At 46.2% G+C, this 26,006-nt stretch overlaps 1 protein-coding gene across 1 annotated transcript; it reads left to right on the forward strand.

Moving 5' to 3' along the window:
- The first annotated feature begins 934 nt into the window (after positions 1 to 934).
- Positions 935 to 25,683, forward strand: DIS3L (DIS3 like exosome 3'-5' exoribonuclease). The gene is made up of 17 exons (XM_063314344.1): positions 935 to 1,074; positions 3,397 to 3,550; positions 8,899 to 9,027; positions 10,300 to 10,435; positions 11,447 to 11,623; positions 13,625 to 13,703; positions 14,333 to 14,512; positions 15,742 to 15,911; positions 16,010 to 16,171; positions 17,110 to 17,357; positions 18,384 to 18,476; positions 19,585 to 20,118; positions 21,836 to 21,990; positions 22,082 to 22,260; positions 23,774 to 23,919; positions 24,991 to 25,165; positions 25,249 to 25,683. Exons 1-17 carry the CDS (start codon positions 945 to 947, stop codon positions 25,558 to 25,560), a joined length of 3,159 nt encoding a protein of 1,052 aa, XP_063170414.1. The 5' UTR covers positions 935 to 944; the 3' UTR covers positions 25,561 to 25,683.
- The last annotated feature ends 323 nt before the right edge of the window (positions 25,684 to 26,006 follow it).

Below are 26,006 nucleotides of genomic sequence, written 5' to 3' on the forward strand. Positions count from 1 at the left end.
GATCCACCTCACTCAACTTCCTTTTTTCTATTTTCCCCACAAGAGCTATTATTTTATTATTATGAGTGCTAGTTTGGTGCAGTAGTTAAAGTGTTGGCCTAGAAACCAGGAGACTGTGAGTTCTAGGCCTCCCTGAGGCATCAAAGATGGCTGGATGACTTTGGGTCAGTCACACTCTGTCAGCCTAACCCACCTCAGAGGGTTGTTGTAGTAGGAAAATTAGGAGGCTGGAGTATTAAGGATGTTTGCTACCTTGAGTTGAATATATATTTAAAGAAAGGCAGGATAAAATTATCATTCTTATATAATTAAATAATAATTAAATATTATCTTTATGGTTTTTAATGGTTTTAATTGTTTTAATGCTTTTTGTTTGGGGAGGGATTTTTTGGTTTTTTTGTTGTTCTTTTAGGTAAACCACTGACTATCGATAAGTATAAAATATAAGATTCTTTTTCTTTTCCTTCTTCGATTGTATTTATTTTTTTAAAATTTTAAGATTAAAGTCTGTTTTGTTACAAAAAATAAAGATACTAAATTTAAAAACTCTTTTATTGTTTTGTGGATTTAAGTTTGCTGGCACTCAGATCTCCTATGTGAAATGGACAGCTACACCCCGCCTCCAGCTCCGCCCGGCCTACCTCACAGGCGGTGGTGGGAGGACGGAGCACGACGCGCTCGCGGCCCCGAAATCATCCGGACCCCTGAGGAACCGCGCCGCCTCCTGAAAGGCCGAGCGCGGCCAGAGCGCCCGGGCCTCCCCTCAGGCGGCGGCGCCCGTAGCGGGCACGGACACGGACACCGGAAATGGCGGCGCCACTCCCGCGCGCTCTTCCTTTCCGCCAGGCCCCGCCCCCTCCCCGGCGGCGGCCAATCAGAGAAGCGGGCAGGAGCGCGGCCCGGCAACGGGAGGCGGGACCGCGGGACCCCGCCTCCTCGCGGGGATGCTGCGGACGGAGAAGGTGCTGCTGCTGCGGGGCCTGCAAGGCCGCTCGGTGCGGGTCGTGCGTGAGCACTACCTGCGGCCCGACGTGCCCTGCGGCAGCGCCCTCTGCCGGGCGGGCTGTCCCCGCGGTGCGTGAAAGCGGGGGCGGGGCCTCGAGGGGGCGGGGCGGCGGCTCGGAGAACGCGTGGTCGTGGGAACGCCGTTCGCGGCCTTCCCCTGGTGGGGCGGGGCTTCTGAACGGCAGGGAGGGGCGGGGGAGCCGGGATTCCTGTGAGATCCCAGAACGTCAGCCTCAGGGGGCGACGGGTTGTGTGAATGCAGCTATTGGGTTGGGAGGGGGCGTGTGGTGGGGCGAAATCGCCTGCTGGTGCCGAGGGCCCCTATTTCAGACCCACGGAAGGGGCTCCAATGCCCAGTTTCGTTGCTTTCATTGGAAGGAGAGCGATCAAAATGCTTTGAAAATAGGCTGCTAAAACAGCTTTATTTATCACAAGTTTTCTTTGTATAAGTTCTTCTCTATAGACTCCTATCAAGAGTATAGGCCTCATATTGTAAGCCAGTGTTTCTCCACCTCGGCAACATTAAGATGGGTGGACTTCAACTCCCAGAATCCCCCAGCATTCTGGGAGTTTACACCCATCATAAAGTTGCCCAGGTTGAGAAACTGTGTTGTGAACTCTTGAATAATGTAGCAGTTGAGGTTGAGACAATGCGAATTCCAAAGTATAATTAATTAAGGGCTTTCCGTTCAGTTTCAAGAGGATGTTTTTGTACCAAGCAGTAGCAGCTGAAGGAAGGATCAGGTGGAAAGTTTTACTTTTTGCACAGTTAGAGTGCGTGGAAGGCCTTACAGGCTGCACAGGTTGAACCCATGAAAGGTACATGATTAAGGCATAAGCAGCCATTGATCTATAGCCAATAAACACGTTCTGCTTTTGTATACCATGCCAGTGCAACCAATAATATGTAAGCTGTAGGCATTAGGAAGCTAAAACTACCAGGTGTATTGTCTGCAACACGCATGTGCCAAGAAAACCTATAAAAATCCTTTGGGGTTGTGCATTTCTCCCTTGAGAGTGTCGCCCGCTCAGCTGACTGTTAATAAACTCTTCTTGTGAAACTGATCCTTCTCTGGAGGATCCCCCCCCTCTTGGGGGAGACCCCTTATCTAATTATCCAGACAACAATTTGAATCCCAAGATTGTTTGGAACAATCCAGAAATGAAGGATTCTCACCTGTGTAGGGACCTCTCTTCCAGCTTTGTGAAAATGAAAAGCTGTTAGAAATTTTTTTAAATGTTACGTGGAATATTCAAGTTTTCCCATCACAACTGAGTGTGAAATACGTAAGTCAATCTCTGCCCTTTCCCCCTAAAATAAATGAGTCGGTAGTGAGCACTTTGAAGCGAACTGCATTTACTAATAAAAATAGATGCTTGTTCTTAATGAAATTATTTCCAGACTTACAGCAATGTGGCCTCTTTTGGATACACAAAGTCAGGGGAGAATATGACATAAGAATATCTCCCCAAGACTAAATGTGATAAGCCAAGGGCAATTTTCTCGTCATCTTTGCTTCCTGAAAAGATAGGATTCCACCTTTCCCATTAGGTGTTTAATTCAGTCTCCTAGTTGGCATGCCTTGTTGCAACTCCGAGTCATTGTTTTAATACTTTGAGCAACATGTCTGGTTTTTTTTTAAATTAAAGAACACGGGGAAGTCTCCCACCGATATTTATTAGGGTTGGAGCACAAGAAGAGGGGTATTCCAAAAAGGTGAAGTTTGAATGTAGCACCTTGTCTCCAACTCTTTAAAACAGCTGCACCTTTTTGCAGGACCACATGGCTGCCCCTTGACTGCCACATCCCAGGATAAGATGCAGCTGCTTTAAAGAGTTGCAGTCAGATGTTCCATGCTGTCCTTGTGTGTTTCAGAGCAAGGTTTGGAATTGAATCCAAAAGGCTGCACAACCCCTGGGAGAATGTTAAGCCTCCTCTATTGTGCTTGTAGCCAAATCCTCCCATTTCATGGGTGTTGGCCTTGAAGAAGCTCCCACTGAGAGCAGGATTAAGTTTTCTTTTTTTCCCCAAAGGTGATTGTTAAGTGGGAATACTGACTTTGATAGGATTGTCTCAGGTGTAACTCTTCCTGTGTTCAATACCAGTAATCGTTGCTCCGCTACCACCTTGCCTTGACATTAATTTTTAAAAAACTCATTTAAAAATGCCTGCCCTGGCCCCAAACTGGTTCCCGGTTCTAAGTTTTGGTAAGTTAAAAACTGAATAATTTTCCCCGATTGAACACTTGTGTTCTCTCCCTTCTTCAGCTGTTTCCCCATTTCCCATTTTAAACTGTAAATCCCCCAGAGCAGGGACCTCCCTGCCTGTATTTTGTCATACCTGTAAGTTCCATATATATATATTTGGGTCAACTTTGTTTTCTGTTCTAGATGGGAAATTGCTGTCTGACGATGTGACTCACTACGTTGTGCCTGATTGGAAAGTGCTCCACGATTACTTGGAAATTCTGGAGTTCCCTGAGCTGAAGGGGCTTGTTTTCATGCAGACAGCATGTCAAGCACTGCAACAGCAAAGAGGCCGCAGGTACCTGGTTTTCTCTGGGCTCATGGGTACTTTCCAGCCTGCTTTTCCACCAAGAGCCAAGGGAGTGAAGGTGTTGAAATAGCGCTGGGGAAATCCAGGTTCAAGTTGGCCCTCAGCCATGCAAACTCGCTGGATGACGGGGCCAGGTGCTCTTCCTCAGCCCAGCCTACCTGACAGGGTTGTTGTTGTGGGGACAAATGTTTGGTCTAGTGGTTAAGGCAACAGGCTAGAAACCGGGAGACCATGAGTTCCAGTCCCGCCTTGGGCACAAAAGCCAGCTGGGTGCCCTTGGGCCAGTCCCTCTCTCTCAGCCCAAGAGCCAATCAGGCATGGTAGGAGAGTTCTAGTCCCACCTTAGGCACGAAAGCCGGCTGGGTGCCCTTGGGCCAGTCCCTCCCTCTCAGGCCAAGAGCCAATCAGGCGTAGTAGGAGAGTTCTAGTCCCACCTGAGGCACGAAAGCCGGCTGGGTGACCTTGGGCCGGTCCCTCTCTCTCAGCCTGAATCACCTCACAGGGTTGTTGTTGTGGGGAAAATAGGAGGAGGAAGGAGTATTAGGTATGTTCACCGCCTTGAGTTATTTATAAAAATAATAAAGGCAGGATAAACAAAAAAAAATGGGAGGAGGGGGTGATATGTATGCTGCCTCGAGCTCCTGAAGGAAAGGCAGGATGTAAATCCAACAAGCATCGTCTTCTATTATTAAAAAGTTTTCACCTAGAATTGATAGATGTTTGTGTTTTCACACCTAGATCCCTAAACTAAACAAGGTACTTCAGCTGTAGTCTGTGATATAGGTCACCCCTTGATGATCAAGATATACATGCATGCATAAATCACAGTATATTGTTATTAAAGTGAAAATGAAGAATTTTCAGGCCCGTCTGCATATAATCTGCCTTGCAAATTAATAGATTTGCTTAAAATCTCATATTCTTTCAAATGTATATGTAGTGGATTTATTTCAGCTTTGGAAAGGCCAAGATATATGAAACCATACTGTAAATAGTGCAGTTCTAGTAGTCCTTTTTTTTTTTTATGATTGCAAAGGTTAATAATATGCCCTAGCAATTCTGTGAATACATCTGTACTTTAAATACCCTTGGGACCTGAAAGGTTAATCAGGAATTTTTCTAGCTGACATTAATTATAGCATCATTATCTGTGAATATATTTCAGAGGTAATGGAAGTATTCTAATCCAAAGCCCTAATGCAGCAGGTTAATAAAAATGCTTCATGTCTCCCTGCCACTGGTGTGGTTTTTTGGACCGTGGGCCACTTCCTGGATTGTGAAAATGGCTTCATGTTGTGCCTGTAAAATCCTCCTTAATCTTTTTCACGCGTGACACACAATCTGCCACGTGCCTTCCTGGCAACCTCCCCGTTGCCTGACAGACGGGGCCAAATGTTCCTCATCAAGAACTTCATCTGAGGGGACTAACTTGGCAGAAATGGGTGCGATTGCGTGTTTTGGCAGTCGCAGGCATTTCCTATTGTGCATTCAGTACTTGATTGACACCTTATTCACATCAAATATTATGCGTGGTTTGAATATTTAATGCTTGGAATGTGATACTCTTTTATTTAGATACGCATTGCCATTTTATGAGGCTGCAGCGGAGTTACAGATTTAAGTAGATGGAGGCTCTTAATCCTGGGTGGCCTGCTAGCTAGCCGGGGGGCCCTTAAGGATCCTTACATCCCAGCCTCTCTTTCCCAGAGGGGGGGGAGGGGGGAGAGGAAGCCAAGAATGGCTTTGCTTTTGGCTGTGGGGGCCCTGAGGAAGAGAAAACCCACGCAAGTGGGCTTAGAAAATCCAGGGTCAATGGGATCCAGTAAGTTAAAATTAGCAGGGAACATTGGTTGTGTGAGGGTTTGTTGAGTGCCGTATGCGCAGGGTTGGGTGCTGTGTTTGTTTGCTCAGCCTGAGTATGGGAATGTAACGTAAACTACGCTTCTCCCACCCTCTTACTTCGTTGCTTTTATTCAAATAAAAACCTCTGTTGGATTGTTGGGTTTGTAATCTAGCCCCGTGCACCCCAAAACCCCTTGGCCCTGGGACCCTGGTTGAAAAAGCGGATTCCTGGGGAGGTGTGTTCCCTGTTACGCCCCATCCAGACCCCTGGGGGGAAGCATCTCCTGATTTGAGAACATAACTCTTTGCCTTGGTGACTCTTTCCCCCGGGGCAGTGTTTCTCAACCGTGGCAACTTGAAAATGGGTGGACTTCAACTCCCAGAATTCCCCAGCTGACTGGGGCTCCCAGCTCCCAGGGTGAATGGAAAGGACGAACAGCTGCCCTTGGCGAGAATGAGAGGGAAGAAAAGACTTCTGGGGAGGTTTATTATGAGCCCATGCCCACAGGTAGCGGGCAGAGAACCAGACTGGTTAGACCCAGCTTGCATTTGGGTTGGCTGCAAGCACTCGTTACACTTCTGTTGCATTACCAAGTATAACCGAGGTCTTCAGGGAGGAGATATTGGGGTCTGTGAGTGGAAGACTGGTGTTGGTTGCAGTCGTATGCCTAATAGTGTACGGCAGTGTTTCTCAGCCTTGGCATCCTGAAGATGGGTGGACTTCAACTCCCAGAATTCCCCAGCTGACTGGAGATTTCTGGGAGTTGAAGTCCACCCATCTTCAAGTTGCCACGGTTGAGAAACAGTGCCCTGGGGGAATAGCCACACCCAGGCACCTAATCAGGTGGAGGGGATAGGAGAGTTGAGCCCCAGGGAGGGGTTTGGAAGGCTATTGTGGGTGCCTCCCCCTTTCCCTTCCTATGGCAAAACGTATGGCTTAATTATTAAATTTTATACGCTGAGGTGCAGCGACTAAACAGCATCGAAACAGTGGATTCCTCCTCCAATGAGTAGGAATAGGGGACGTTGTGCGGAGTTTCCCCTCCCCTCTGCCCTCTTCCCCCAGCAGTGAGGACAGGGAACCTTCAGTGCCGCCATCCTCCTGGGAGCCCGTTCGGAACCTGGAACTTTTTCTATGCACAGGTGCTCCTGCTGCTGTGTGGCGCCGAGCACTAGATCTGACGCTCTTCCTAATCCATTGTTATTAAGCTCTGAGAAGATCTCAGTGATTGGCAAGACAGCGGCTCTTAATATGCACCCTTTCTATTTATGAGATGATGCGTTTAAGGGAACCCGTTGCTGAGTGCCAAGGCCCTGCAAACGTTATTCCCCGTACTCCTAACTGAAAATTGTAAACTCCTAAAGTGTCCAAAAAGTTGTTGATTGATAATAAAACTTTTGCTAAGGTTTTATGCTCTGTTCAGGAAGATTCTTTCGTTCCCTTGTTACAACTAGTTACAGACCAAAGACAGACAACATTTTGGCTGGTCCAAAAGTGATGGATCATTTGCATTTCAGTCAAATAAACTCTTACAGATCATTAGATTGAAACGAAGGTAGTGTAAACGGAGCTGCCAGAGGTACAGGGCTGAGCAGGAAAAATAGCCGAAGCATCCAGCTGAACCAGGGTGCCAAGTACAGAGCTAAACCCTCTCTTTTGCACACCTTTGGTCATGCACCAGTTGCGCCTGTCCCTGGACTGAGAGGCTTTGCTCAGTCACTCATGCCTTCATGACCTCCTGTCTGGATTACTGCAATGCGCTCTACATGGGGCTGCCCTTGAAGATCATTTGGAAGCTTCACCTGGTACAGAATGCAACTGCTCAGGTAGTAAATGGAGTTGGATATTGGTCACACGTAACACCACTGCTACGGGAGCTGTATTGGTTCCCGGTGTGCTTCCGGGTGCAATTCAAGGAGCTGGTTGTCACCTTTAAAGCTCTTCATGACGTGGGACTGGGTTACCTAAGGGACCGTCTTCTCCCAGTGGTTTCTACCTGTCCAATTCGGTCTGGCAGGTTGGGCATGCTCCGGGTCCCATCAGCCAGGGAGTGTCGGTTGGCAGGGACTAGAAGACGTGCCTTTTCTTCTGTAGCACCTGCCCTCTGGAACATCCTCCCTTCAGAGATCAGGATGTCCCCGACCTGGCTGGTCTTCCGTAAGGCTGTGAAGACCTGGTTATGTGCCCAGGTCTGGGGCCCCGAGTGTGAATGGCCCCGTTTCTTGGTTATATTAACAACCATGCCTTGTTTACTTAGCGACTATATATATTTATTTTGTACTTTTAACTGTTTTTAATTATTTTAACTGTTTTATGTTTTCTTATGATTGTAAGCCGCTCAGAGTCACTTGTTGAGATGGGCAGCTATAGAAATTAAATTAATTAATTAATTTAAACAAATAAATAAACACAGGATCACATGGGTGAAGCTACTGGATATGCGCTAGGGATAGCTGAAGAGGGTATAGATCTCACTTCGTTAGGAGAAGCTGGGGCTGAGGTGAGCAAGGAAATGCGACTGGATCGTAACTAGAGTTTCCGAGTTTCCAATAGATGCGCGACGGGGGAGGATGTTCGCCTAGCTAGAACAGCAGTCCCCAAACTAGACCCCTTCCAAATAACGCAGAGCAACTCCCAGAATTCTCAACAAGATAGGCTGCCTGGGGAATTCCAGAGTTGGAATCCACGTCCCTGAAGCTTCCTTCAGGATATTCGGAGACCTTCCTTCCCAGTAAGGGAAGGCTGGTCCAGAAAGCTCTCTGGTTCTTTCATTGCCATCGTGCCCTGCAGGAGAAGCTTGCTGCTCATTCGTTTATTGATGATTTAATTTCATTTCTATGGCCTCCCATCCCAAGTACATGACTCTAGGCAGCTCACAACATTAAGAGACTTGGGAAAATGCTTTTAAAGTGTGCCCAGCTGCAGCCTTGGCTGGCAGGAACAGCCCTTCCATTGACAGCACAGGCTGGCAGGCAGCAGCTGAGCTATGGGAAGAAGCAGGTTCTGGCATTCCCAGTGGCAGGCAAAGCGGGGCAGCGAGGGGACGCCCGGGCAGGAACAGGAGGGGTGGCAGGTGAAAAGGCCACAGGAAGCACCTGGCCGGCCACCTGCCCCTCACTGAAGCTGGTGATGCCTCTGGATAAGTCACTGTCACCAGATGAAAGGTCATTATAAAACAAATACGGAAGACAGAAGAAAACATATTCAGCAGTGTTGTCACGTTACATAATTCCTTTGATATAACTGTTCAATAATTTCAAGATAGTACATTGTTTCGGAAAAAAAATCTTGCCACTGCTGTTCTTAACTGTAGTTTAACATAACATATTATCTAACGGTACATATATATCCAGTCCTCCTGGCAGCAGTAGGCTGCTTGTGGATGCAAATGATTTGAACAGGAAGGTCTAAATATGAGGGATGGCTATTTCGGGTCTTAAATAAGAAAGTTGCTCTGCCTCAGACCCCGTCTTGTCTTGTGTTTCTTCTGCAGACAGTACAATAAACTGCGAAATTTAGTGAGGGATGCCCGTCGTGATTGCATTATATTTTTTAATGAATTCCAGCTGCTTTCTTATTTGCCAAGAGAGCGGAAAGAATCTCTGGAGAAATGGCAGACAAGGTACGTGCTCCACGTAATGTAGCATTGACCAGTGAAATTTTTGCTGAAAGGTTGCCCATTAATGGTCATCAGCCCAGCCCAGCCCAGCCCTGGCCTGGGGGTGATTATTACCTGATGTACAACAGGCTTATCGTACTGGGACAACAGCATTTTGATGTATCGTAATCTGAGATTGGGCGAGCAAAATTGGTGTGCAAGGGCTGTGTTTAATATTTGGGGAGAGGGTTGAAGGCTGCACCATGGGTTGGAAGAAATCACACTTATGCAAGGGTGGACTTTGAGGGATTTCTTAATTATCATGTATAACCTTTAGGGCTGACCCTACATTTTTTATTTCTTTTTCACCTCCACATGGCACCTCTTGGGTTGTACAGCTGACAAATTATCTCAGGAGTTGTGGTCTCCCTGTTTCTTGTCCAACTGTCTCTAGAAAACAAGTTAACAAGATTGCTGCACTAAGGGTTTTGGATATTGAAGCTCAGAGAGATATAGCCACCCTCAGTAAGGCCTGCACATTGAATTGGATGCGCTGCTATAAATGCACGTTCCAAATTGCCAAGTATTTAAACCTAGAAATGCCCAAATATCTTAGGAGAGTGTTTACTTGAGCAAGATTCGAGCAGCTGGACACACTGGTTAAATATGGAAGGATTAACCAAGTCCCTTATGATGAATGTACTTGTATTTGCGGAGCCCCAGAGATGGAGGATGTAACACATATATTTTTTGAATGTCAGTTGTATAAGAAAGAGAGAGATCAGTATGTTGGACCACACGTTAGAAGAACAGCCTGTTGGGAGCCTTATATTAAAACAACATATTTCATGTGCAGTCAGAATCCAAAATTACATATAATACGGCCCTTTATTTGAACAAAACAGTGCAATTGAGAACTGCACATGTGGATCTGATTGAGGTAGATTGTAGGGGTGACACAGAAATATGATTTGCATTTTCTTTTACTTAAATGTTTTACTCTATTTTTTAGCCTATGGTCTTTTTCCTGTTCTGTATTTTATATTCTGTAGTCTGATACGGCCTAATGGCTAATCAATGAAGTATTACAATAAAGTAGCATACCTCCATAAGGAGGGAACTCCCTTTAGTGTTCAGCAGTGATGATCAGGGAGCACTCCAAGGACTGCACCTGCTGTAGATGGTTCTTGCATGTTTTCAAAATGTAGACATTAAGTCATACAAATTGTGGGATCAGTGCAAGAAGAGAAGATGAGCGTGACATCCAAAGATAAATGTGAGCGCTGATTCTCCTAGGAGTATTTACAATGCGTCTGTGTGGTACTATAATCACTTCTCGGGCCAGATGCCCATTGTCATGGTAACTGAAGATGAAGAGGCTATACAACATCTTGGAAGCGAAACGGAAGGTGTCTTTGTGATCTCATTCAAGGTAATATTTTTGTGCTGCTCTTTCGTATAATGGACTTTTCAGTTCTTTATCTTCTCATCTGCAAAGAGGGCTACTGTTTTAGATCTGGAGCTGACCTTTTAGAAAGGGAGGGAGGAATCCCCCAACATCAGGAGTGGCCACTGACCCAGTTTGGGGCCACTCCTGATGTTGGGGGGATCCACAACCACAAGGGAGGGTAGAGGCATTTGCTGCATTTTGGAATTGAATTGTGCTCTCTCTGCCACCTCGCCTTCCTATCGGCTGCAAGTTCCCTACCTCGTTTAATGCACCATGAGCTTATCGCTGTTAATTCCAGTTTAGCTTGTGACAGCCTTTGTATAGATGTCCTCATTCTCTTAGAAGAGGGAGTTGCGGGTTCTGCTGGATTTTAAGGATCATACACAAAAGGAGCACAGCCAGGCTGAGTCTTGTTTTGGTAGAACCAGGCAGGCAGCTCCACCCACGGATGTGATGTGGGCCCAGCTGCTTTGCATCGTTGTCCGGTACATGGTGGGTCTCAACTCCCTGCAGAAAAGAAGTGGGCCTCTTGCTCCCCTCACCTTCAGCCCCTGGAATTGCTATGAACTGGTCTTCTTAGGCCTTGTAATGATATGTGGGGGTGACCTTGGGAGACAGGAGGAAGAGCCGCAGACTAGACAACGGTCAGATAAGAGGCAGCTGAGCCCACACAAGCAACGGGGGTTTGGCAAACATCTGAGAAGGGACTCTCCCTGGTTTCTTGGACTGTAAAGGTGAGGTGGGGAGAGATGTACTTTCAGACGTGCGAGATTCCGTTAATGTAACCTTACAATGAAGTAGAGCAAGTTCTGTTTCTTATCTGGACGACCTCACAAGGCTGACATCAAATCTTCATTAACTGCAAGATTGATGTCAGCCTTGTGAGGTAGTCCAGATAAGAATAGTTAGCTATTCTTGACAGCTATTCAGACAGGCAGTTGGTCTCCAACACTAGGCTGTTTTGTTTTGTTTTTTTTTAATCTATACACACAGAATTACTTGGACAACTTCTGGCCTGATTTAAAAGCTGCTCATGAGCTTTTGGATTCCATACTGCAGTCTCGACGTGAGCGGGAAAGTGAAAGCCAAGAAAACAGTGGAAAGGAATACCCCGAGCATCTCCCTGTGGAAGCTCTGGAAGCTGGGATCAAATCAGGACGATACCTCCAGGTGACCTTTGCACAGAAGGCTGAAATAACAGAGAGGCATTTGGCATGAGCTTGCTTTAAACTTCCCAGCATCTTCCTTTAAAATGAGTGGGCCAGATCCAGAAATCTGGCCACGCGGTCTGCTTTTGCTAGAGTCAGCTGTAAATACTCAAAGGAGCCGGCCTATGCAGAATAATAAGCAATGAGCTATGCTTTTATAACGTTTCTGTGCCATTTTTCTGGAAATAACACTGGAAATGATGAGGACTGGGGATGTCAAAGTGGGTCTGGGAAATTCCTGAAAATAGGAGCCTTTCATATTAGTGCTTTGTCTCTCTCGCTCTTTTCTCCTGACAACATGAAGTCGTCATCTCTGTGGGCAAAAAAAAAACGGGGGGCAGAACTGTGCTGACGTGTCTATGCTGGCCTTTATAGAATTACAGAATTGGTGGATAACAAAAATCCACAACATGAAGATCTGGAGTTTTTAGGGGTCTTGAAGAGAGTCTGGAAGCAGACTGACAGGGCGACCGGAAGACCCGTTGCTGACATCAGTCAGCTGGTGAGGTTTCCAAATGCATTTTAGCAGTGCCTTTTTGTAGAGCAGATTTCAGTAGTCCAGTCAGCAGAAGAACCAAGGAAAGTATCACTAGGACCAGATTGCTGTTTCCATGAATAGGTGTAGGTAATACCGTAATTTAGTCCTTTCTCTGTATTGTCCTATGGTTTTAGTGAGCAGGTGCATTGCCGAAGCTAAATGCAAGCGCCCCCAGCTATTTCTGCCATCCTGAACAGATGGCGCCCCTGTTGTAGGACTGTATCTCTTGTAAATCACGTAGTCATCACTTAACAACCATTTGTTTAGTGACAGTTCGGACTTGTGACAGTGCTGAAAAAAACAAATAGCAACTGGTCCTTGCACTTATGACCATCGCAGCATCCTGCAGTCATGTGATCACAATTTGGGTGTTTGGCAACCAGTTCTTATTTATGACCATTGGAGCATCTGGTGGTCATGTGATCACCATTTTCAACCTTCCTGGCCGGCTTCTGGCAAGCAAAATCAATGGGGAACTGCATTATTTGGTTAACGACCACGTGGTTTGCTTAATGCCCAGTGATTTGCTTAACGACTGCCGCAAAAAGGTTGTAAAATCGGGTCAGATTTGCTTAATGACCACTTTGCTTAGCAACCAAAATTCTGGTCCCAGTTGTGGTCATTAAGCGAGGACTACCTCTATAAGAAGAACCGGGCCGTCCAAGGTCTGCCTAGTTTTTACAGTGATCAGCTAGAGGCCAATGGAAAGAGAATACTAAGAAGGCTGGAGTGCAGCGTCATCCACTCCTCGATTTCTTATCCTTCCAGATCAGGAGCAGCTCTGCTTCACGGCACGTGTCTTTATTTTTGAAATATTTGTTCATTTATCTCATGCATGGATTCAGTGGGCATTTCAGGATACCTACACCGCTTGGATTGTACAGTCCTCCAGTCAGTACTTGGCACTGAAACAATGTCAACCAGCAAATCAAACCGAGCATATTCAGAACAACAGAGACAAGTATTTACTGCCGCTCACTTCCATCGTGTGGCTGGCTTTCTTTAGTATTTGGATCCTGAAGCAATCTGTACACTAAGTATTTCCAAAACCGTTCGCATTTCAGTTCTTCACTTACCTTAGATCGTTACTGAGGATTCAGTAACTTACTCGTTACTCGTTACTCCATCACTTCCTGATGCCCAGATAAAACAGAGGGAAAGAGCTGCTCTTATCAATATGGTTGGGGAACCCTCAATTTATATATTTATTTTTATTTATTTATCAAATGTATATGGCCGCCCATCTCTCAGAAAGTGACTCTGGGTGGCATACAACAATTAAATGAAACAATAAATATATAAAAACAGTCATTATTGAACATGTAAGATAGTCACTATTAAAATACAAGTGTAATCATAGAACTGAAATAAACCAAGGCTTGTCCGCGTGTAGCTCTGCAATCGTTCTGCGATTCATTTTTGTAGGGGGTCTTGAATGTGAATAAGCACAGAGCCCAAGTAGAAGCATTCATGCGATTTCAAGGCGCTGGCAACAAAGAAAAAGGTGAGAACAAATTCAGTACGCAGTATTCAGTTTGGCTATCAAATCAAGCCTGGTTTTGCCTTCCTATGCAATGGACACAGGAGGGGTGGCTATATGAATCGAATCGATAAATGCTTTTGTCCGTGGCCTAAATAGGCTGCCCGAAAGGGAAGGCTGGTTAAATGGGTGGAATCGGCTTTAAGCGATGCTTTTTCTAGATTTTCCTGACCTGTTTTGTAGCAGGTATTATGGTGGGTTCAGCTGAGCTTCAGGAACATTTTGGGAACAACTTCCCCAAAGGCTGTTGAACAGGAATGGGTTGGATTATGATAAAAATCAGTAGGATAATAACCCTGCAATACTGGACAGCTTTTTAAAATCAACAACAACTTGGCCAACCCAAATGTATCATATCTTACAGTTACTACGTTAAAACTAGGCCTTTTTTACATACTTAATTTTTTAAATATTCTGCAGCTTTAATTAATGGAGTAGATTCATTATTTAACGGATCATCTCTTATCCGTCAACATCACTAATTAGGAAGCCGAGGCCCTGGATGGGCAGATTGAAAGGCGTCCTGGTTTTCTCCCCCCCTAACGCCTGAGATACTAGATCCACTGACCCACAGTTTCTTCCTCTGTACCCAGATCTCAAGACGGACGTTCTCGTTTACGGCACCAAAGCTCGGAACAGGGCAATCCATGGCGATGTAGTGGCAGTCGAATTATTACCGCAGGGTGAATGGAAAGGACGAACGGCTGCCCTTGGCGAGAATGAGAGTGAAGAAAAGACTTCTGGGGAGGTTTATTATGAGCCCATGCCCACAGGTAGCAGGCAGAGAACCAGACTGGTTAGACCCAGCTTGCATTTGGGTTGGCTGCAGGCACTCGTTACACTTCTGTTGCATTACCAAGTATAACCGAGGTCTTCAGGGAGGAGATATTGGGGTCTGTGAGTGGAAGACTGGTGTTGGTTGCAGTCGTATGCCTAATAGTGTACGGCAGTGTTTCTCAGCCTTGGCATCCTGAAGATGGGTGGACTTCAACTCCCAGAATTCCCCAGCTGACTGGAGATTTCTGGGAGTTGAAGTCCACCCATCTTCAAATTGCCAAGGTTAGGAAACACTGGTGTAAGCTACGCATTCTGAACTTCAGTTTTTATTCTTGTATCTTTGAGTGTGTGTATGTATCATGCAGAATTTCTGATCCTTCAGAAAAACGTTGAACTAGATCATAAGTGGTGTCCCACTGCAAAAGTCCTTCCCTCGAGGAGCACCAAAAATTGCAGAAAGAATTACGCTAGTCGTTTCTCATAACAGCCTTTTAGATATCTGTACCTCATTTTTTTCATTTCGATATTGATTGGGTTTATATCCCACCTTTGGTATAGGAGCTCATCATGCCCAGCTCCTTTAGCTCTTTTAGGGCTTGATTTCCAGACTTGTCACTGTCTTGGCACAGTCCAACTTTCCACGTCCCTCTTAATGTGTGGAGTCCAGAGAAGAACTCCTGATCTTGTCTAAAAGGGCTTCTCTTTTAAAGTTGCAGGCCAGCTCTATACCTTCATTCTGTTGATTCTTAATTATTTATTAATTTGTAATTAATTTATAAGTTGCCTGACCCATTCTGACTCTGGGCAGCATACCGAATGAAGCATTTGGATCTTGCTTATTGTATCAAGTTAACCATTTTTATATTGCCTCCCAGGCATGGAAGATTTCCTGGTCAGTAGATTTTTTTATTTTTAATCCATTCAATCGTGTCTGATTCTCAGAGACTGCCTGGACCACTCCCTGCAGTTTTCTTGGCAGGGTTTTTCAGAAGTGGTTTGCCATTGCCTCCTTCCCAGGGCTGAGAGAGAGTGACTGGCCCACAGTCACCCAGCTGACTTTGTGCCTGAAGTGGGACTAGAACTCCCGGTCTCCCGGTTTCTAGTTTGGTGTCTTACGCACTACACCAAACTGGCTCTCATGGTCAATAGATACATCCCTCCAAATGATGTCTTCTGCATCTCCTTCCTACCATTGATGTACAATTGGCATTATTTTTCCTTCCAGGTAAAGTGGTTGGCATTATACAGAAGAACTGGCGGGAGTATGTGGTCACTTTCCCATCCAGGGAAGAGAATCAGTTACACAGCAAAAATGCACAGAAGGTTCTTGTGACACCTTGGGATTACCGGATTCCGAAAATCCGGATAAGTACTCAGCAAGCGGAGGCGCTGCAGGTAAACAGTTATTTGGTGTTTGAAATTCCCTCAGAGTCCAGTGGGTGTGTGCTAATATATTTCCTGGTGTTCTGACAAATAAAATGGTTTCGCATCAGGATTTTCGGGTTGTCGTGCGTATTGATTCTTGGGAATCAACATCGCTGTACCCAAATGGACATTTTGTGCGGGTCTTAGGCCGGATAGGAGATCTCGAAGGAGAAATTCAAACTATTCTGGTGGAGAACAGCATCTCGGTTAGCCTTTTCTCCGAAGCGCAGGTAAGCTTTTCTCGTTCTTGTTTTTCTTGGGCATTAACAAATATTAGGAGCTGTATAATTCCCAGTGGTTTAGCAATTACATCAGGTAGTACAGCAAAATAGTCTGTTTAGAATGAATGGCCTCTATCTGGTGAACAGTTGCGAGGCTTAGACCACAGAAAGACAGCCTCGATCCTGGACGTGCCGTTCTGTCGGAACGGTCAATGTGCTCTGTGCTAGCTGCGTTTCTACCATCTTCCACTCAAAAGGATCCTAAGAAATGGGATTCTGCAACCTTTACAAAGGGCGCAAATTATAAGAAGGTATACAAAATATTGAATCTGGATTTTTGCCAATTGTATTTATTTATTTATTCAATTTATATTGCCCCCCATCTCAAACTAGTGGCTCTGGGCAGCTAACAACAATAAAAACAGTCATGATATAAAACAATGAAAACAATAACAAAAATTAAATATAAATATAAATACAGCCGAGCGATCTTAAAAGCCATGGTGTTAACGTAACCATGAAACGGGGCCCTTCCCACACCCGGGGCCCCAGGTCCAGGCACAAAGCCAGGTCTTCAAGAATTTTCAAATCTACTTTTCCAAAGAAAATGAAAACTCAAAACTCTGGGCTGTCGAATTCTGCACCTAGGATTGAGTGCTGTCTTTACATGGTGCAAAAGGCCTGCTGAGGGGCTGTTAAGTGCACATAGCTGGAGGCACTTAATAGCTGCAGGGACAGCTATATATTATATTATGCCAGCGCTCAGTTTATGAGGCAATGTGGGGAAAACAAACCCTTGATACTCTAAGAGGAACTGACTGCATTCATATAAATAGAGAGCTTTGCCATTAAAGTATTTGGTATAATTTGGTGGCTGTTGGAGAAAGGAGAAGTAAGTATTGAGTTTCAGACAGCTGTTGCTGATTGCCAGGTGTTTATTCCTGCAGATGTGCGAGATGCCTGCTCTCATCCCAGAGAAGCCATGGCAGGTAACTCCAGAAGAAGAACAAAAGCGTCTCGATCTGAGAGAGACACATTTAGTATTCAGCATTGACCCTAAAGGCTGTGAAGATGTGGATGATGCGCTGTCCATTAGCCTCCTACCCAGTGGAAACCTGGAACTTGGTGTCCATATTGCTGATGTGACTCATTTTGTGGCAGCACATTCTTACACTGATACGGAGGCAAAAGCAAGGTAGGTTTCTCTCTGTTTTAATAGCAAGGTAATTCTGTCTGGAGTAATCGAAGCAACTGTACCAAGGATGTTGCGCATAATTTATTATTGTAAACCGCCTGGAATCCCTCTTCTGGGGGAGATGGGCAGTGGCTAAATATGAGTAATAAATAAATAAATAAGCAAGCCCTGAACACTGTAACGCGGGGAAGGCGCAGAAAACCAGTGGATAAATATTGTCAATGGAAATCTTTCCTGCAACTGCAGAACCATATATATAATCACTTATTTGCCCAAATTATTTTTCGTGTCTGCGCTAGTCTTAATTGTATTGGTTTGTCACATCCCACTAAGTCATGTTTTCCTTAACCGTGGTTTGAATAAACCACAATTGGCTGGGGTTGTGCAATATGCTAGCCCATAAACCGTGGTTTATTCATCTCACTTGCTGAGAGTATGTTAATAAACAAGCCCTTTAAGTCTTCATATAAAAATGCGAGCCCTCCGTTTTTCTTTTCTGTTAAACCTTATAGAAGTTTGAGGAAGGAAGGAAGGAAGGAAGGAAGGAAGGGAGGGAGGGAGGGAGGGAGGGAGGGGAGGGGAGGGGAGGGGAGGGGAGGGGAGGGGAGGGAAGGGAAGGAGGAAGATAGCTGTCACTCCAGAGCTGTAACAGCTAACAATCCAACAGTCCATGTACCATGTAAAGGCGGCATTTAATCCTGTATCTAGCCTGATGCCTTAACCACTACATCAGACAGGCTCTAAACAAAGATTAACATGTTGTTATTAATCCAAATGCTATATGAAAGCTACACCTATTACCTATATAGAAATCATTTCATACTCCATGTTCTAAAAGTCCAAATACTGCCAAATAATGTTGCCAAGAAAGCTGCCTGGACTTCTTCAGGTAGATGCCAGGAGTCCAGACTGACTGGAAGGCTTAAAAAGTTCATGGTGCTACAAGATGGATCTAATTCTTTTTTTAAGCTTCAACAAGTATATAGAGAGAAACACTATAGAGTACTTCTGCTCCTGATTTCTTAGGGCCACCACCTGCTACTTAGCTGATCGTCGTTATGACATGTTGCCTGCCATCTTGAGCGCCAATTTGTGCTCTCTTCTTGGGAACGTTGACAGGTGAGTTTTACGCCTTATCAGCCGCTCGCATTGGAGGGGTTAAGCCAAGCCCCAGGCTACGGGAACTATGACTCCAAATACAACACTTGCAGTCTTTTAACTAAGAAAATACAGGGTGCCTTCTCGCTGGGCGCATGACTGGGTTCGCCCATTGCAGTAAAAGTTTGTTTTACAGGGCTGTATCGAGGAAAGCCTATTTGGTTGGATTTGTACTTCATGTTTAGGTCCAAGCCTGTTAGATCTTTGGGGTGGTCCAGGTTATATTAACAGAATCTTGCAAGACTGAAAGTATTTCTCCCCTCCTTTCCTTTTACTCTCTGGAAAACTAGGGAAGGTCCCTCCCTCCTTCTGTGGGCTGAGATACCTTTTACATGCCGGTTGTCCGGTCTGTGGCTCTCCCTCCTGTCTCCCACGGTCATTCCCACATACCATTGCAAAGCCACATTGTAACTTACTTCAGTGTTTGAATCCAGCTGGATAATAAGAGTTTAGCATGTCCTTTATGAAAAGGTAAAGATGCTCTCAAGTCAAGCTGCAATCCAGGGTATTTACTGAACAGTTTTATTGCAGCATTTCAGAAGTAGTTTGCCTTTGCCTTTTTCTGTGGGCTTTTGGATTTCCAGATATAGCCCACTGCTTTGGAATTCTCAGAAGGTCCCCATCCAACTAGTAGCCAGGGCTGATCAAGCTTAGCTTCCAAGATCAGCCAAGATTGGCTCGGTGCTGCCATCTGCTGAGGCCAATTTATTATAAATATTACGTAAGAGGACCCAGAAAACAGCAAGCATAGAAAAATAGTTATCTTAAATCTAAGCAAAGACTCTTTACTGATGGAAGAGTCTTCACTGTATCACTCACTTCTTCTTTTTGTGCTATCACCTTTTAAAATTTCATTCTTCCACCAAAATGGAGGTTGAAAGCATGAGGTGATTTCTCTCTCAGTGACACACAATACTTGTGAACCTTTTTCTCGCTGCCAGCCTAGCCCTGTATTCCGTTGTTAAAGTAACAGGTGATGGGCTTCTGTCTTGTCCAGAGTTCTCCAGGCTTTGCATAACAAAAAGTCTATTCGTCGGAGATCAGAGATGACTTGAATATTTGTTTTCAGGTATGCTGTAAGCGTTATCTGGGAGCTCGACAAGGCTTCTTACGAAATAAAGAAAGTTCGGTTCAAGAGAACCATCATTCGCTCCTCCTACAAACTCTTTTATGAGGCAGCGCAGGCTTTGCTAGAGGGAGACCTGACTGCTGCTGCCGAAATCCCAGAGCTCAAAACCATGGAGGACCATACAAGGAAACAGAAGTTAGATGAACTGGTATGGGCCATCAGAAAGTTGACTGACGTTGCCCGCCATCTCCGAGCCAAACGCAGCAGCTATGGAGCCCTGGAACTGGAAGGTGTTGAGATAAGGATCCAGCTGGATGACAAGAAAAACATAGATGATCTTATTCCCCGACAGCCGCTGGAAGTCCACGAGACGATCGCAGAGTGTATGATCCTGGCAAACCACTGGGTGGCAAAGAAGATTTGGGAGGTTTTCCCCCACCAAGCTCTTCTTCGCCAGCACCCACCACCGCGGCAGGAATTTTTTTCTGAGGTCCGGGAATGTGCTAGTGCGAAAGGTTTTTTGATTGATACACGGTAAGTAGAATGAGTGTTCTTCTAACAATGGTTTATCTGCAGGGTCTTGGAAAATTCTCAGTACGATGGCTCTCCAAAAGGATTAATAGCAATTTCAGACTTTTAAGCCATGAAACTCAGTTATACATCTCTGCCTTGGGGCCATCCAAGTGATACTGGTGAGGTGCTTTCTCAACGCCCGGAGTCCGTGTGGGTCTGAACGGGGAAGAACCAGCTTCAACTCAACTTCGATAAGATTGAGTGGCTGTGGGTTTTAGGGTCCCCTGCATCTAGTGATTTTCCACCATTAACTCTGGATGGGGTAACACTCTCCCAGGCAGACTTGGTGCACAGTGTCGGGACTTGAGACTCCTTCTTGAGGAGTGGGTGGTGGCCAGGAGGGCCTTTGCACAGTTTCACCTTGTGCGTCAGTTGCGCACATTCCTAGATCAGGAGGCACTCTCATGGTCCCTCATGCCTTAGTCACCTCTGGTCTGGATTGTTGCAGTGCACCCTATGTGGTTCTGTGTCAGGATGAAGCAATCCAGAAGCAATAGTTAATAGCACCTGGGTGCCACATCTGGACATAGAGCTTAGATACGTGTGTAGCTTAACACTTGCAGCTTTGGGCACTAGGGAATGAGGAGGGGGAAGGAGGCACCCATTCCAGTCCCAGCCATTAGAAAAACGTTCAGATGAAGACGGCATCTCAAGGTCGGGCCTGGTAACGCCTAAAAAAGAAAGTGAATTTCACCAGACAATTAATTTACAGGGAAAGGGAGGGGGAAGTAGGAGAGTAACTGAAATGCTTTTAAGAGGAGTTTTGGGCACCAAAACTTATCCGTGGCTTTGAGAGACTGTGGAATCACATCCTAATAAAAGCTTTTCATATATCCTACGTGGCCTGTATTGAGAGTTGTTGCTGTTAGGGTTGCTGGGGCCGTTAGAGCCTCACAGGCTGGCCTTGAAGAGCATTTGAGAGTTCCAGCTAGTCCGGAACTCAGTGTGGTACATCGTGATACATCCATGGAGTACCACTGCTGCATGAACTACACTGGCCCCCCGTGGGCTTCCAGGGGCAATTCAAAGTGGTGGTTATCTCCTTTAAAGCCCTACATGGCCTGGGGCCAGGCCAACTGCGGGACTGCCTATCCCCCGTCATTTCTAGATCTGGCAGAGTAGGATTACTGTGGGTCCCATCAGTGAAGCAGTGTCACCTGGTGGGCCCTAGGGCAGCTGTATAAACCAGATAGATGACGGATGGATGGATGGGAGGGAGGGAGGTAGCTTTGAGTACGCCTGATCTCTGCAACTATTTGGATCTAGAGGGGACATTTAAAACTCTCCCTCAGAGAGCAGCCAAGCGGTTTAATGGTGGGGCAGTGGCCAAGTGGAATTGCCGTAAGAGGATCTGCTTTTCACAATGTGAATTCTGGACTGATGTATACAGCTTCCAGGAATGGAAGGGACAACTCTTTTTCTCTCGGATTGCCCATTTTGAAAAAAGGGTTTTGTGAAAATGTCAAGTCCATGTCCGCAGTTCCTTTTTTAAAAATGTTGAATTGGATCTCGAACTGCTGTCAGTCAGAATCACTGCTTGAGTGTGGATCTCCAGGAAAAAAAAACTACAGCTTAAGACGTGGTGGTGGTAATTGACACTGTAGGAGTAAACTGCAGCAGCAGGTTTTAACTCTGGCAACAATCCAGATAAGTAACTACAAGTTACTCGTGTTGACAGGTCTAACAAGGCATTGGCTGACTCTCTGGATGGCGCGGTGGACCCCTCTGACCCTCTGGTGAATCAGCTGTTGAGGTCCATGGTCACTCAGGCTATGTCGAACGCGGTATATTTTTCAACTGGGTCGTGTCCCGAAGAAGCGTTCTTCCACTATGGTATTTGCTGTAATGTGGCTTACGTGTGTGTCTCTTACTCCTGCACGTGGTCTTGCGGACGTCGTGCTTATTAGCATCGTTTCCATCTCAGGTCTTGCTCTGGATAAATACACCCACTTCACCTCGCCCATTAGGAGATACGCTGATATAATTGTCCACAGGCTTCTGTTAGCAGCTACTTCAACGGAAGATGGAGTCGGTGCAACAGACAGCTTGCTTGGCAATAAAGAACTTGAAGAGCTATGTAGACATATCAACAACAGGAACCGGGTAAGACTGCAGACCAGTTTTCTCGCGTAGGACTTTATCTGTGCTTTGACAGAGAGAAGCGTGTCCGAGGTTTGAAAGCTGGAGATATTCCACGGATGGTGCTGTTCTGTCCGTTTGCTTTCAAGATAGAGATAAGGGCCTCCACCTGAAGCATTCCTGGACTTGCCAGGACCATCCGTTCAATAGCAGCAAGACAGAGAAGCTGGAGAACATCTTAGCCATACCATGTTGAGCCAGAAACTGAATCTGTCAGATTGTGAGCCTTCAAACTGGGGAATTTTTCCTGAGCCTGTAACTTGCACTATATGGCCCCTGGAAATCCTGTGCCAGAGAACCCCGTATTATTATCCTTTCAGGTTCACTAGATAAGAGCATCTATTTACCTATAACTGCCCTTCTTCAAGTGGTCATCTCTGTATTTCCACCTGTGAGTTCAGAGCCTGTGTGGTAGCGTCATCTGCCCATTACAGAGAATAAGAATTTTGGTTGCAGTTCTGCCCCACTGGACTGAACGAGGCAATGATTCTTGAGCCCAGAAGGGAAGGCAGGGGGGCTGTATCAATGCACGGATGATCACTCAGAAGGCCCAGGTCCAGGTCCAGGTCAGTAACTAGTTCTTCACTGTGGTCTGGTGATCCACATCTGGGGGTAACCCTCTCTTGTGCCAAGTGCTGAAGCCCAGCAGGGTCAAGGACATGGCGGCGCTTCCAAACTGCATCCTGATGGCAGCTTTGCCCTTTTGAGAAGGTGCTCAGGAGGCCACGCAAGCTGAAAAAGTCAGAAGCTGGAGACAGGGAAGATACTGTCCACTGTGATGGACAAACAGGAATAGGATGTCTCTATGACGTGTGTTTTGGGTGTGCAATCTTTGGTTGTGCAACAATCCAGTGGGGCTTCTGCACTGATGCAGAACCCGTAGGTGTGACCAGGGAAGAGCGTGCATCACAGGGTACGGTTTGTAGGCTGTAATCCAAGGTGCAGACTTGGCCATCTTCAGGTGGGCTGGGAAACTCTTGCCTGAAACTTTGAAGCCAGTGGCCGACAGACTGATGCAATTTTTTCCAAGAATAAATGCCCTTGTGAGTGGCCCCCTCCCAGGCAAGAGCCAGAAAGTCACTAGAATGAGTCGTATTTTGTGGCAAATACCTTTTTCTTCGTTGCTCACAAGCTGTATTGATAACTGGGAGCTGCCCGCAAGAGAATCCTGATCTCGTTCGCAAGGCAGGGAGGTGCCACGTGGAATTCTAGGAACCAGGCTGCAGAGGTGTCGCTGACTGCTGAGACGGGTTTTTAAAAAAATGTAGCCATGGCGAGTTTTCCGTTTAAAGGGAGCTGATTAGCTCGTTAGGACGGGGCGGGGCCAGCCACTGGGATGCTGCTGTCACAGGGACAGGATCCAAAGGAACGGCAGGCAGCATTGCGGATGGTGGATTTGACAGGGTCTGAGGTTGCGACTTCGAAACGTTCTGGTAGACAACTCCGGCATCTAATCTCAGTCGCTTTCTTTGGAAAGGCTGCCCAGCATGCTCAGAAGCAGTCAACGGAGCTCTTTCAGTGCATGTACTTCCAAGACAAGAGTCCCGGAAGGGACGAACAGCGCACAGCGGACGGAGTGATCTATTCAATCCGAACGAACGGCGTGCTTGTCTTTGTGCCGAGGTAAGGCATCTTCGACAACAGGTGAGGAAAGGACATGGACGTGGCAAGGCGCGCGTTTCCGTGCTCACTGGAAGCGAGGGCAGAATTTCAAGGAAGGCATTGTTTTGAATTTGTTCCGGCAGAAAGGGATAGAAACGTTTTGTCAAGGGAGAGCCGAAAGATGAGAGAGCTAAATTTAGAAACTTGGGAAAAGGCTCTGCAGAGAAATCAGACCGCAGGATCAGCTAGCGAAGTTTTGCACACAGTGGCTGGTGACAGCCCTCGGGGGCTTCTGAGAAGGGTCTCTACCAAGCACGGCGGAAGATGCTGTGCTTTAGATCTCAGCTCACGGAATGGTCTGTGGGAATGACCTTGGGAGGCAGGAGGAAGAGCCGCAGCCGAGACAACCATCACGCGGAAGGTATCTCAGCCCATGGAAGGAAAGGGGCGGGGGAAGCACCTCAGAAGGGATCTTCCTTAGTTTTCTGGAAAGGAAAAGTCAAGGGGAGAAGGGCTTTTGAATTTGCGAGATTCTGTTACTGTAACCTCGCAGTAAAGGCCGTGTCAGTACTTATGGTTTGTGCTTCTTGTCTGGACTACCTCAAAGGGCTAACATCCCATCTGCCTCTAGAGTGGGTGCTCTGAGTCTCTGATATGGAGTGGGACAAGAATCCTGTGCTGTCTTCTTCAGCAGCCGGTCCAGGCTTTCACTTGGTTCAGTGAGAAACTCCGTGTTTCTCAACCTCAGCAACTTTAAGATGCATGGACTTCAACTCCCAGAACTCCCCTGCCAGTGTGCTGGGGAGTTCGTCTCCCAAGGTCATTCCCACATACCATTCTGTGGGCTGAGGGCTGGAGCACAGCATCTTTCCCTGTGTTTGGCAGAGATCCTTCTGGAAGCCCCCAAGAGCTGTCACCACGCTGGCTGGGGAGTTCTGGGAGTTGAAGTCCACACATCTTAAAGTTGCTGAGGTTGAGGAACCTGCTTTAACTTATGGCCAGTGACGGTAGTTGATGCATCGGCTTCCTGGCCCTTAAATATAAAAATAGTTGGATCTTGCTTAACTGCCACCCAAACCCTTTCTGTTACAGGTACGGCATTAAAGGGGCTGCCTATCTGAGAAACAAGGAAGGGCTGGTCATCTCCTCTCCAGCAGGCGGGGGCTGCGAGTGGCAACCTGGTTCTCTGCAGCGCTTCCCCAGCAAAATCACTGCCACTCCTGCAGTCGGAGAGCCTGTGACTCTGAACCTCTTCGACCACGTGACCGTGAGTGGCAAGCCTTTACGGCACCGGTCGTCAGTTTAACATACGCAAGCAAAAGAGTCTAACTCTCAGTTGTCTTTCCTCAGGTAAGAATCTCCGTGCAGACGTCTCGCTGCCACACAGATAGGATCCAGCTCCAGATAACAAGCTGCAAACCGTACGAGAGCTCCGGCACAGAACTGTCTCGGAGTTCTCACATGTCCAGAACGGATTTGGTTAGGGAGGTAACGAAGACCGCAGAGGAGAGCCAGCTTGCTCAGGACCTGGCCAAAGCAAACCAGGCAAAGGAAGGATACGATGAAGAGTTTCGTCAGACCCCGCGCACGAGCTTGTATCATTTGCTGGAAGAAATCAAGGACTTGTCTCTGTTGGACGTATCTGCGGACCACGGAGCGTGAGGCCTCAGCTCACACGCTTCCGTGCCAGGCCTCTTAACGTTACTGTTTGTTTCCTGTTTTTTTAAGCTGTAAATGTATTATTGCAACGCTCTTTATCTAAAAAAAATGGAGATTGTATTTTAAGACTGCATTCTTAAACCCATTTATGGCAATTATTGGTAGCAGGAGATGTGCTATGTCTTTTATAAATTAAATACAGAGAAGCATAAATAGCTCAAAGCACCTCAGGGAATAAGCGATGATGTGGCAGCTTAGTTCTTCCGAGTTTTCTTGCTTGGTAATTTTGAGTGTATAGTAACTTACATTAAGTTGGCTGCTTTAAATTATTTAATGGGTAGTGCAGTGTTTCTCAACTTCAGCAACTTTAAGATGCGAGGACTCCAACTCCCAGAATTCCCTGGCCAGCATGAATTCTGGGAATTCTGGGAGTTGGAGTCCTCACATCT

This window comes from Candoia aspera, chromosome 13 (genome assembly GCF_035149785.1).
Source record: "Candoia aspera isolate rCanAsp1 chromosome 13, rCanAsp1.hap2, whole genome shotgun sequence".
In the NCBI taxonomy this organism is placed as follows: Eukaryota; Metazoa; Chordata; class Lepidosauria; order Squamata; family Boidae; genus Candoia; species Candoia aspera.